Source organism: Vitis vinifera, chromosome 5 (genome assembly GCF_030704535.1).
Source record: "Vitis vinifera cultivar Pinot Noir 40024 chromosome 5, ASM3070453v1".
Lineage (NCBI taxonomy): Eukaryota > Viridiplantae > Streptophyta > Magnoliopsida > Vitales > Vitaceae > Vitis > Vitis vinifera.
The window spans coordinates 26,808,344-26,822,810 of NC_081809.1; the positions used below are offsets into that span (position 1 = coordinate 26,808,344).

The 14,467-nt window shown below is 34.2% G+C and overlaps 1 protein-coding gene across 2 annotated transcripts; it reads left to right on the forward strand.

Annotated features, from left to right (window-relative positions):
* Positions 1 to 8,695: 8,695 nt before the first annotated feature.
* LOC100255912 (pentatricopeptide repeat-containing protein At5g65560) lies at positions 8,696 to 14,157 on the forward strand. Of its 2 annotated transcripts, none has more exons than XM_010652465.3 (4): positions 8,696 to 11,700; positions 11,879 to 12,237; positions 13,221 to 13,343; positions 13,422 to 14,157. In XM_010652465.3, exon 1 carries the CDS (start codon positions 8,820 to 8,822, stop codon positions 11,559 to 11,561), a length of 2,742 nt encoding a protein of 913 aa, XP_010650767.1. In that variant the 5' UTR covers positions 8,696 to 8,819; the 3' UTR covers positions 11,562 to 11,700; positions 11,879 to 12,237; positions 13,221 to 13,343; positions 13,422 to 14,157. The 2 variants fall into 2 exon arrangements, with proteins under 2 accessions (XP_010650767.1, XP_019075796.1); XM_019220251.2 differs by having other exon boundaries at positions 13,264 to 13,343.
* Positions 14,158 to 14,467: the final 310 nt, after the last annotated feature.

Genomic DNA, 14,467 nt, shown 5'->3' on the forward strand with positions numbered 1-14,467 from the left:
AATTAGTGAATGCATGTAAGGCTCTTTCATGGGCAACTAGTTGTTTAATGGGAAGCACAAAACTGAAAGTATCAAAATGTGGTGTTTATATGAAGTTTTGGTTGGATAATTAAGTTCATGTTTGTTTCTGACATAGCGCCTACCAATAATCTACAGGCTGATGGTCCATACAACTGTCATCTTGCATTTCATATAAGTTATACTATTGATTAAAGATGATGATGGTGGATGAGTTTGGGTTGGTATCTTTTTATGTTGCTCCTGGTAGCCAAATACCATCTTCTTGTTTATTTCAAGAAGGATCACTTTCTGCTATATAATGAGGATTTTGACATTGACTGGCACTCTTGATCATGACCCACATTTCTTTGATATTCGAGGGAAAGGGCGAGTGGTGACTAATACTTTTCACCAATAGAATCATTTAATATATCTTTTAACAAAAGCTCTTGGTAAATAAAATTTTATATATTCTTATGAAATTAAAACAAAAAATGGGAAATCTTAGCACCAATTTAAAAATAGTTTTATGTTTTGAAGAAGAAAAAATAGAAAACATGTTTGACAATTAGAAAATAGAAAACATGGTGTTTTTCTAAAAATATATTTTAATTGTTTTTAGTTATTGTTCTAAGGTCAATTTAAAAAACAATGGGGTAAATACAAAGAATAATTGAAAATAAAGTCCTAAATGTAATTTATTTTGAAAAAAATATTTGGAAATATAAAAAAGTAAGTTGAAAATATTTTAAGTTTCCAAACAAACTTTTATTCTAGAAAACATTAGAACTATTTTTTTAAATTATTTAAAAATAAATAAAATTTGAATAATAATTTTCAAAAATGTTCCTAAACAACTAATAGGATGGTTTCTATTACATAATCATTTTAAAGTTGCAATGACAAATAATGGAGAGTGAATAGATTCATTTGAAATATCTATGTAAATATCATTAGTGTTGAAAAAAATCTCTATTTACAAGAGCATGCAATAACATAAAAGAAACAAAAAAAAAAAAAAAATGTAGGATACATAAGATTTATAGTGGTTTGTTCTCAATATGAGAGCTATGTACACTTTCCTCATGTAGGCTTTCCACTATGACAAAAAGGAAAATGTAGTGTGATCTCATGTCTTATAATAATAGCCTCTCAATTATTGTACCCCACATAGAAAAACAGTTTCACTAGTAATCCCTTATATACTGAAAAATTAGGATAGACAAATACACATATAGAATACTTATGATAGTCCTACTACTCAACACACATACAATGAATGTGTAATAATAAAGAGTCCATCTCATCCTTCATGGCTAGCTCTCACTCGATTGATTCATCAACTTGCATTGCTCCCTCATAACTTTTTGGTTCACTTCTATTAGTTAACAAAACATAGTATAATGAAAGATAATATCTTTATGAATGTATGATTATGACAACTCGCCCTTGTAGGCGCCATCCTTGCAAGATAGTGTCTCCTCTCTAGTCTAAAAATTGAGATGGAGATACTATCCTACGAAGGGAATTTAACTTATGATCTAATAAACTGTGTTAGAGTAGCACAAAGAAGCATATTCAAGGAACTATACAATCATTATTCTTTCGTGATACAAAGCTTTTAGTACACCAAAGTGAGGCTTAAGGGACCAAAGCTTGTACATACCTAAGGAAATGGCTACATGCTAGTAGTTTATCCAAAAGAAGCAAAGAGAAAATGGCAACAATGGCTATATGCCTTGTTATTCATCTTTTGGAACTTGCTCAGTATCTAGTTCTACTAGGTCCTCATCTAAAAAATTTAAGGAACTACAAAGTGAGTATAACTTAGTGAATGATCATATAATGCAGGTTTTAGGATGATCAGTCCAAGATAGAAAAAGAGTTTTATCATGCATGTAACACTCAACGTAGATAATATAACATAATAATCAAGTAAGCATACAACATCGACAACCGGATGTATAATCAATCAAACACATGTATAATCCATGGCTACGATGCCACTCAACTCTTGGCACATCCCAATATCATGCAATATAACTACTAGCATTGCTCTTTCCTCCATTGGCATATATCACATATGCATCCACAGATGATGTATGTCTCACATATACGTCCGCAGACAACATATGTCTCACTTATCATGGTGCCTTATAGACACAGTGCCCTTATATCTCTTAGCATGCTTCTCATATAAACTATTCCAGTGCCCTTTCATCTCACGACACAAAAGATCACTAGGTCAATCAACTATGGTGTGCCTCCCATCTATACGACACGATATAGGTCCAAGGCATATCATAGTCACATCCATAATAATAATGTAAAGTACCACAATGATAGTACCAGTGATATTCAATGAATAGTATGTACTAGGTAGGCTCCTAAGAAAAACTTGAGGGGTCATAATGGTTTTGCTTAAAATCCAGCCTTCTTAGACAGAGCTTCCCTAAATTGTACCCATCCCTTCATGACCACCAAACCATCATAATTATTTATATACATACATATCAAGGATACAAGGAACACATATTTAACATAAATGTAGCATTTTACCAACACATTTTCAAAGCATATCTTATTATATTTAAGAAAACTAATGAATACATATATAACATTTGAAACATGAGATACATAATTCTAAAACCATATAAAATCATATATTATAAGATCATTCACTTTTTAAACCAGAATTGTTACACTACATCTGTTACAAGGACTTAAAGATCCAACCTTTGGAATAGTACCACCATAGGAGTTTTTCATACTTCTCTAGTTTCCTTTTTTTTGGTAGGTGAATGCCCTTATTTATAGGAACCTAAGCAAGTAAACACATAGGTGACTTGTCGCTGGGTGTTGAGCAAAGGGAAGTGATTAGTGTCCATTTTATTGCATGGAGGTGACATGTGGCACATGCTTAATCCTTACAATTGTTTGGTAGGTGCGACATGTGGCACTGGCATAATCCTTGCAACTGCTTGGTAGGTGCGACACGTGGCATGTGCTTAATCCTTGTACCTGTCTAACAGGTACGACATGTGGCACATGCTTAATTATTGTAGCTGCTTGGCAGGTGTAGTAGCTTAAACTCCTCGTGCTTGGTTGCCTATCTTAGACACCTTGTGCTTGGTTACCTACCTTAGATATCTCATGCTTGGTTGCTTACCTTAGACACCTTATGCTTGGTTGCTTACCTTATTAACGCCTCATGCTTGGTAAGGGATAGACAAGAGGGTGGTGTTCTTGCTTAGCAATGAGGTAATTGAAATGAAACTTCAAAAATATTAATATTAAAAACTAGGGATGTCACAATGATGTTCCTAGAAGATCTCCCGAGTTCATTCACAAAAGTATGTGGGTTTACCTTTAAAGTTTCATTTTCTTGATTAGTATTCTATAAATAATTCATTAAGAAATCTTTCAACTAAACTATTTTCTAATTTTTTTTTAAACTTTAAGACATGCACTTTCAAATTTTGTGCACAACTTGTCCTTTTAAACCGTTTGTTCATTGAAAATAACATCTCTACTCTTGATAATCTTATAATTTTGGTCATCCTAGAAGTGATTACCAAACTCTATATCACCATACCAATAAAAAAAACCAAACTTCTTAGTTTTGGGATGAAATTTACTTCTAGTAATGGAGTTAGTATGAATATAGGATACACAACCAAACATTTTTGAGAAAGAAAGGTTTTGTTTTTTTTATTACTTTAAACCTCCTTTGGGATTCTGCAATTCAACACTGCCGAGAGTCCCTAATTAATCAAATAAGTTGTAGTGATAACTATTTCAACTCATAACATTTTCAACAACCCTACATGAAATCTCATGCTCCTAGCACATTCATTTAAGGTCTTGTTCATCCTTTCTACCATAGAATTTTATTGAGGTTTTCTTATAATGGTTTTTCTCATCTTGATCTCTTTATCAGGATAATATGCTTGAATTCTTCATCAATATATTCTCACCCATTATTAGACAGTAAGCACTTCACCTTTGAATTGAACTCAACTTCAACCATGACTCTCCACTTTTTGAAGGTGTTAAAGATATTATATTCATTCTTTAAGAAATAAACCCACACCTTTATACTCAAGTCATTAATGAATGTCACATAGCAACTTGAGTCTTCGAGGGATGTAATAAGAGAAGCCCCTTGAACCAACTCCAATTTTTATGTTTTTGATTCCCTTCCGACTTTAGAAAATTTGATCAGTTTATGTTGGCTAAATATGCAACTATCACACAAGATATGCTTAATAGATTTGAACCCTAGTAGTTTTCCCTTTCACAAAAACACTTTCATTCCCCTAATATTTTTCTCTTTGAAAAAGCACTTTCATTCCAATCTTGCTCATATCCCATGCCTATGATATCGTAGATCTGAATTAACACTAGCATCAACAATAACAACTATACCTGCAACTAGAAGTCATATACAATGTTTCAGTTTTATTTCCTTAAGCAACAACCATGATTCCCTTATTGACTTTCCATGTAGTACCAGTAAATGTCATATTATGGCCTTCATCATCAAGTTATCTTACTGAGATCAAATTATGCATTGACTTTGATACATATATCACCCTCTGGATTCTCCACACGAACCCTTTTGACATCTTCATACTAACATCATCAACACCAACAATGTCTTAAGGTTTTCCATCCGCTAATAGCAACATAATTTTCCATAATTTTGTGGATAGATAAGAGTAATGCATTTTACACTTCCTCAGTCAGAACATTGGCCATGTCATTTTTTGTTCTCATTGGCTCCCAACTATTTGGTAGTGGAGCCAAAAGAATTAAGGGACAAGCTTCATCATCGAAGTTGATTTCAACTAAGGAGAGCTGGTTAGCAATACTATTAAATTCATTTAGATGCTTTGTTGTTAGAGCATCTTCTCCCATCTTCAAATTAAATAATTTTTTTGGACCTTGTTATCCGTAGAAGGCTTCTCATATATGTGAGACAAAACCTCCATTAGCACCTTTATGGTTTTCTCCTTCACCACATGATGTGACACATTCTTTGATAATGCCAATAAGATGATTCCTAACATTAGTTATGGTTTCTGTTCGAGGAGAGACATATGCAACCTTTAACCATAGAGATAATATTTGATTTGCATTCTTTAACATGCGAAATCCATAACATCAAAGATATTGATTGTAAGCCGATATCCATTTTCTCTAGCTATTGCTCTTACTAAAACGTGACTTTGATATCACTTTTTATGAGAAAATCCTTATTTATGAGAGCAAGAACACACAAGAAATAGAAAATAAATAGAACACAAATAGGATTTATAGTGGTTTACTCTCAGTGTAAGAACTATGTCCATTTTGCCACTATAAAATTTCCACTATGATAAAAAAAGAAAAAAATATTGAGTTATCACATGCCTTACAATAATTATCTCTCCTTTATTTTTTCCTACATAGTAAAATGTTTGTCCTGCTCATCTCATATATAAGATGAAAATTAGGCCCAACTAATATACGTATAGAATACCTAAAATACTCTTTAAAAAACTATCAATTCAACACACACATGCAATGAATGTGCAATAGAAGTACAACCCGTACGCAACCAAGGATGAAACATGCCTTTCATTTATTTTTCCCTACACAAAAAATGATTGTCCTAATAGTTACCTTTATTATATGAAAATTAGGTTGGACTAGTATATGTATAGAATACTTAAAATACTCCTTAAAAACCATCAATTTAACACACATGCAATGAATGTGCATTGGAAGTGCAACCCACATGTAAGCGGGGCTTTTTTAACTTCTGTAGCAGTTTTAAAAAATAATTTTTAAAAAATGGTAGTTGAGAAAATATTGATAGATCTACAGCAGTTTTGGCCACGTGGAAGGTGTCTTTTGAAGAGACACTTTCCACAATTTTTAAAATCATGAAAGAAGTAAATTTAAGTTAAAGGTGTCTTTTGAAGAGACACCTTCTACAGTTCAAGAAATTTTGATTTATATTAAAGGTGTCTCTTGAAAAGACACTTTCCACGTGGCAAAAAATCTAACATGCATTAAAGGTGTCTCTTCAAGATACACCTTCCACAATTTGACAAATTTGAATGTCTCATAATTTTGAAGCTAAAGATGTCGCTTGAAGAAATAACTTTTACAATTCTTAAAAATTTTAATTTATACAAAAGGTGTCACTCGAAGAAATACTTTCCACAATTCCACAAATTCCAATCTATATATACTAAAGGTGTTTCTTCAAAAGACATCTTCTACAATTCCAAAAAATTGGATTTATACTAAAGGTGTCTCTTCAAGAGACACCTTCAATATAATTCTATTTTTTGGGAATTGTGAAAGGTGACTGTTGACACCTTCCACAATTTAAAAAAAAATTTGAAGAGACTTTCCACAATTTTCATTCAAACACGGGAAAATTTCAAATTTATGCTGAAGGTGTCTCTTGAAGAGACATCTTTCACAATTCCTAAAAAAATGAAATTATACTTAGACGTCTTTCATAATTTTTTAAAAATTGGGTTTATACTGAAAGTGTCTCTTCAAGAGACACTTTTCACAATTTCCATTCAAATAGTGGAAAATTTCGAATTTATGCTGAAGATGTCTCTTGAAGAGACACCTTCCACAATTCCAAAAAAAAATAGAATTATACTTAGACGTCTTTCATAATTTTTAAAAAATTAGGTTTATAACACTTTCCATAATTTTCATACCGAAGATGTTCTACGGGTCTCTTTGCTTTTGTGCCATTGGATTTAAATTTCAAGAATGCAAAACCCCCAATGAAAAAAAAAAAAAATGCCTTTGTTTTTTTGCTCCTTGTGCTTTCTGGAGATGTTCTACAGGTCTCTTTGCTTTTGTGCCATCGGATTTAAATTTCACAAACCCTAAATCCACAATTTTTGAGCCAGGCTGAAAAACACAACCTTTCCCCGCAAATCATGATCAAATTACCAAATACAATCTTATGTTTTTTTATAAATAAAAAAAAAATTGGACTGACGAATATTGTGTCAGAACCGGAGGAAAAAAAAAATGGAAACAAAATTCTCAACTTTCCCACACTTTCTAGGCAACCAAACAGAATCACAACAAGCCGAACCGTAAAAAAAATTAAAACTTTCTCCATAATTTTTATCATACTCGATTTCATTGTTAAAGAAAAAAACGAAAACTTTAATTTTTTTCAACTTTTCCACACTTTCTTGGCAGCCAAACAGAATCACAACAAGCCAAACCATAAAAAAAATGAAAACTTTTACAGAAAAAACCGGGGGCAATGGTTTCTCAGATCTACACTTCCTATTGGTATTGAGGGAAGGATCTCCACTCTGTGATTGGCATGCGGGAAAATGGGTTTTGGGGCAGAGGACAAAATGATTTTTGAAGCAGAGAAGAAAAGAAGAAAACATGATTTTTGAAGCAGAGAAGAAAAGAAGAAAACGGGCTGGGGAAACTACGTGTTAAAAAGTGCCGTAGAATTGGAATTATTTTCCAATCTATGGTATTTTAAAAATTATTTTTTCCAATTGCTGTATATTTATCAAGAATCCCATGTAAGCGAGTATGAAATATGCCTTACAATAATCGTCTCTCTTTTATTTTTTCCTACACAGGCAAATTAGTGCCGTAAAGGATGAAATATGCTGTACGATAATCATCTCTCCATTATTTTTCCCTACACAGGCAAATTAATGTCATATCAGAACAAAATGTTTCTTAAAAAGAGTCCTTATATTAAGAGGAATCCATTTCCTCTTGATAGAAGCTTTATAGCCCATGAAGGTGGGTTTCTCAATAAATTTACTATTTTTTCCCTTCCTATTTCCCCGACGTGGGATAGCTTTTAAGCTAAAGCTAAGAAATAAAATCAAGGTGCACAGCCACCACCAGGCCAAAGTCTGCTATAGAGACAAATAAATTTTAATTATCTTACTATGTCTTCTATATAATATTTAAATACAAAAAAAAGTATCAATAATTTTAGTAAAAAAACTTATTCAAACCAAATATATTACAATTTTAAATTTAATGTGTTTTTAAATTCGACATATTATTAAAAAATATCACAAAATATATTATACACAAAATAATCAAAATATATGATACATATATATATTTTTAGAACTTGAATACATATATATTATTTCTTATTTATAATTTTTTTTAGAGTTGCTTTTCCACATATTTAAGAGTGTTGATTAATTTTTATTTTATCGATATTTTTTTGTTAAAATATCTACTGATATTTTTCGATATATCTGTAAAATCAAATTATCTATATATTTATCAAAACCGATATTTTCATTGTTGCATGCAACATAGTGCAATAAGTTGATATGGAGTAATAAAAAAAAGTTTTCATTATAATTAGGTTCTAGTCCACCCATCTTAACCATTAGAACTATTTTATATATAAATAAAAATAAAAACTTAAATAAAAGCCGATGAATATGAAAAGTATGTGTATAGAAATAATTATTTTATTTACTAAATATTAATAGAAATAAATAAATAAATAATATTTAAAAAAAAAATATAATTGCAATTGAAAATAATGGAGGATATGATAAATGTGACTACTTAAAATATTTTAAACAATAAAAGTTTTGAATATGATACTTAAAAAAAATGATAAATTTATTAATCCCAGAAAATATATGTAGGCAATGTTTGCTGAAAAACGTTAGCTAACACAACCCTTCCTCAAACGCAGCCCATTCCCAAGGCTCACTTCCAGAAGAAGGCATCTGGTGTTCGGGTGGAGTTGCTTCATTCATCCAAAATCCCAACAAACATTCATGCATGGATCCCTCACCATCCTCGGATTCTCCGCAATGAGAAAATCCGCGGCCATTATCAAACCAGGTGAGTACCTTCTTATTCTTCTCAAACCCTACTCCTCAATCGCTTCTCTCCCTCAAATACTATCCCTCGATTCCGAACCAGTGGATCTCTCTGCCCAACTCCTCTCTATTCTCTCTCGCCCAAATTGGCAGAAACACCCTTCTCTCAGAAAGCTTCTGCCTTCTCTAACCCCATCTCATGTCTCCTCTCTCTTCGCCTTCAATCTCGATCCCCAAACGGCCCTGAGCTTCTTCAATTGGATCGCCCTGCGACCTGGATTCAAACACAATGTTCATTCCTATTCCTCCATGTTAAACATTCTTATTCGAGCTCGATTGCTCGGTGTGGCTGAAAAGATTCGGATTTCAATGATCAAATCCTGCTGTTCTATTGAGGATGTACTATTTGTATTGGAAGTCTTTCGGAAAATGAATGCTGATGGTGAATTCAAATTTAAACCAACTCTTAGATGTTATAATACCATTTTGATGTCTTTGTCAAAGTTTCTTTTGATTGATGAAATGAAGACTGTTTATTTGGAGTTATTGAATAACCAGATTTCGCCTAATATATATACGTTTAACGCAATGGTTAATGGGTATTGCAAGATTGGAAATGTGGTTGAGGCAGAATTATACGCAAGTAAGATAGTGCAAGCGGGTTTACACCCCGACACATTTACATATACTTCTTTGATATTGGGGCACTGTAGGAATAAAGGTGTAGATAATGCTTATGAGGTGTTTTTGATTATGCCGCAAAAGGGTTGTCAAAGGAATGAGGTTTCCTATACTAATCTTATTCATGGGCTTTGTGAAGCTGGAAGGATTAATGAAGCTCTTAAGTTGTTTGCTGATATGACTGAGGATAATTGTTGTCCAACTGTGCGGACATATACAGTTCTAATATACGCATTGAGTGGATCAGGTAGGAAAGTAGAGGCATTAAATTTGTTTAATGAGATGAAGGAGAAAGGCTGTGAACCAAATGTTCACACTTACACTGTCCTCATTGATGGTCTATGTAAAGAAAATAAGATGGATGAAGCAAGAAAAATGCTAAGTGAGATGTCAGAGAAAGGATTGATTCCCAGTGTGGTAACATACAATGCTTTGATTGATGGGTATTGCAAGGAGGGAATGATTGATGATGCCTTTGAAATTTTGGATTTGATGGAATCAAATAGCTGTGGTCCAAACACTCGCACATACAATGAGTTGATATGTGGGCTTTGTAAGAAAAGAAAGGTGCACAAGGCAATGGCGCTACTCAATAAGATGCTTGAGCGCAAGCTGTCACCAAGCCTGATCACGTATAACTCTTTGATTCATGGGCAATGTAAAGTCAATGATTTAGAGAGTGCTTATAGGTTACTTAGTTTGATGAATGAAAATGGTTTGGTTCCTGACCAATGGACTTATTCTGTCTTCATAGATACCCTATGTAAAGAAGGGAGGGTTGAAGAAGCTGGTACCCTATTTGATTCTGTCAAGGCGAAAGGCGTAAAAGCAAATGAAGTGATATATACTGCTCTAATCGATGGCTATTGCAAAGTGGGGAAAATCGATGTTGCCTATTCTTTGCTTGAGAGAATGCTGAATGATGCATGCTTACCTAACTCGTACACTTACAACGTGTTGATAGAAGGGCTGTGCAAGGAGAAGAAGATGAAAGAAGCGTCATCATTAGTGGCAAAGATGTTAACAATGGGTGTGAAGCCCACAGTTGTTACTTATACAATTCTCATTGGAGAAATGTTGAAAGATGGTGCTTTTGACCATGCTCTTAAAGTTTTCAACCACATGGTCTCCTTGGGTTATCAGCCTGATGTTTGTACATACACAGCATTTCTTCATGCATATTTCAGTCAAGGGATGCTAGAAGAAGTGGATGATGTGATTGCCAAAATGAATGAAGAGGGCATTCTGCCAGATCTGGTGACTTACACTGTATTAATTGATGGGTATGCTCGTTTGGGTTTGACACATCGTGCTTTTGATTTTCTCAAATGCATGGTCGATACTGGATGCAAGCCCTCCCTTTATATTGTTTCCATTTTAATCAAGAATCTTTCACATGAAAATCGGATGAAAGAAACAAGATCTGAAATAGGTATTGATTCTGTTTCAAATGTCAATTCTGTTGATATTGCTGATGTATGGAAGACATTGGAATATGAAATTGCTCTAAAGCTCTTTGAGAAAATGGTTGAGCATGGTTGCACAATAGATGTCAGTATATATGGAGCACTAATTGCAGGATTTTGCCAACAGGAGCGATTGGAAGAAGCTCAGGGGTTAGTTCATCACATGAAAGAAAGAGGAATGTCCCCCAGTGAAGATATTTATAACTCTCTTCTTGACTGTTGCTGCAAGTTGGGGGTGTATGCTGAGGCAGTGAGGCTGGTGGATGCTATGGTAGAAAATGGTCTTTTACCACTTTTAGAGTCCTATAAGTTGCTTGTTTGTGGTTTGTACATAGAAGGCAGCAATGAAAAAGCCAAAGCAGTTTTCCATGGTCTGCTTTCTTGTGGGTATAACTATGATGAAGTAGCTTGGAAGGTTCTTATTGATGGCTTGCTTAAGAGGGACCTTGTTGACGAATGCTCTGAACTGATAGACATTATGGAGGAAAAGGGTTGCCAGCCTAATCCTCTAACATATTCATTGTTGATTGAGGGACTTGAAAGGACATAGAATGATTGGACATAATATTTGCTCTGGATATTTTTTTTTCCTCATGAATGAGTTCTCAGCCGGTACTCTTCATGTCTGATGCAGACTCTTGCTATATGGGTACCACACCAGAATCTTTTGGCATACAATTCTGGAATAAGTATGTTGATTTCATTTTCTCAAAATTTGTAACTACCATTTTGAAATTAGCTGCCTTTTTTTCTTTTGCCATTGTTGCTTTGATTTTGTGACCTTCTCCTTTTGGGTTTTCATGGTCTTTTTGTTTGTTTTGTGTTTTACTGTTTTTGTTTTTTGTCCTTTTCTTGCATGTATCTAAGAATTTGTGCTTCATTGAAGAATGGAAGTGACCATGCAGAGCAATGATTTGAAAAGAGTGCTTCAATGCCTTCTTACAATGAGCAACAGCAGAGATATAGGGCAAGAAAATACAGTACTGAATTTGATGACGTTCTCAGTTTAACTGCTAAGAAGGAAAATATTCTGGATGGTGTCCAAGGAATAGTGAAATTTGCAGAGGAGTTTTTGGATCTTATTGACTGCAGATGCTACTGCACAAGCAGACATTGCTTGTGCAGCTCTTATGAGGTTAGCTGCTGCAAATTCAACGAAGGGAGCATTAGAGGATCATGAGTTAAGAGGACTATCTGTCAATCATGGAGAGTTGACACAACTGAGTGTATGTATTCTATATTTAGTTTTGCTTCTGTGACATGCTTGTTCCTTGCACTTTCTAAAACATACTACAAAGTTCAAACAATTTGTCTGTAAAATCCTTTTGGGTTCATCCATGTATTAGTGCAAATATGATTTCTTCATATAAATCCAATTAAATAATATTCCTGTCTAACTCATCCCAGCTACTTTTAAGTACTAACTCTTCTTCTTTGCAACTTCACTAGATGATTTAATCTTTAATATGGATGCATACACAGTTTAGATGAACCCTTATTGATCAATTGAGATGGGATGGATACTGCAAGACTGTCAGGATGTCTGAGTGTCAAAAGTTCAATTATCAAGAGTCTATTATGTTAATGGTGTCTAACGATTCATATGTATTTAAGTTTAGCAGTTTAACATGGAGAAATTGCATGGAGATTTCAGGCATATTTGAACATCCATAGAAATTGAATTGTCCTGTGTGTTTCACTTAGCATTTGAAGGTAAAAGTTAATCATCCAGTATTGGGCCATGGAAGGTAGGAGTCATCACCACAACTGATTGTATGAGATCATGTCTCGTAAAATGATTCTTTCCTCTTTTTAAAAAAAAGTATATTGTGAGATAATTGCCATTTCTATACAATGGCCTCATTTCTATAGTATTATGATTTGTTTATTTACAGTTGTGTATTGTCGTGTGGTTTCATGATGCTTTTTCACATAGGAATGTTCACATATGAACTTCATAATCAGATTGCATGTGAGCATTTTCCACAAGTTCTTTGTGCACACTCCAATCTTTTATAACAAATGCAGAATGATGAATTTCTCAGTTGTGAATTTGCATTTTAGAGCACTGGATAATTGCCATCAGAATAATGAATGAGATTAAGGTTAACTCCCCCTGCTTTTGATGATTTCTTTGTTGCTCTTCTTTATTGGTTTTTGTTGCTTTTGCTTGGTGCCCTTTAAATAAAACCAAATGCACATGCTTCAGGGTCTAGTAAATAACTTGATCTCAGTTGGCCTGGGATGTGTAGCGACATTTGCAGCTGTAGTTTTGGAAGACAATGTGCTTATGGAGAAGGCATGGCAGGATATTGGCATACTCCGTGCCCATGTATAAATTCTTTCTCCAAAGTTTACTTTAGCCTTTAATTTAGAAATTTGATCTAACCAGTTTCATGAACACCTCCAGGCACATGTATGAGCAACACTGAAAAACTTGGTTCAGGCTTGGAACAAAATTCTGCAGAAGGGGATTGAGCATACTCCCTCGGATAAAATAGATGCTGCAGCTGCATTCCTGGATTCCTTAAAGGAACCTGAACTTCCAAGTTTGGCAGAATCTGAGAAGAAACCACCAATTGAAACTCTTCCTCCTGGAAGGGTGTCTCTATCTGCTCCCATTTCTGTTCAGAGGAAACATGTTCCTGCCACACAGCAACAACCTGGCAAGCTGTTGCTATCGGAAGAACGTCAGTTAGTGCTACACCACCACCAGAATCGAGTGAAGCCACTGCAGATGAGAACAATCCAAGTTCATCAGTTATCAGTCCTGGCCCTGATCCAGTTGCTCTATCATCCAAAAGTCGTCCAGTTTTACCTGAGGGCATCCCAAGGAACCTGATGTTCTGGAGATGAGTGTTCCTGTTACTGCATTGCCAACGACTGACCCACTTGCTTGACTTTCGAGTCCTAGCGAGTTATTGGGACTATAGTTTGTTGAATATGTTCTACAGCGTTTCTTCCATCTTCATTGAATTTTAATTTTACTGATACCATTGGCTTGTTTTAATTACCATCAACGACAGATTTTTTGCCATACCACAGCAGAGGAACCTGATTTTCTCGGCAAACTCAGTCATCTCCATATTTTGTATATTCTTTTGCTACAGTGTAATGTTAGCCACCTCTCAGCTTTCTTCTTTTAATTTTTATGTTTTTTGGTGGGGTAGTTGTAGTCTGTAGGATGCCACATATGCATGAGTCAGTTTGTAATATGTTGGTTCAGGAATGTCTAAGACTTGAAACTTACATAAAGCTCATCAGCCTAAAATAGAACAAACAAGAAACATAAAAAGATGGAATTGGAGTACTTATCAGATTAGAGTAGTTGAAACATAGACATAATAGAACATTATCCTTAAAGTAACATTATCTTTAAAGTAGATCCACCCTCCTTGAAGCTCAATTTGGTGTAAAAGGAATGTCATCCTACCTCCATGATACAACAACCAAGAA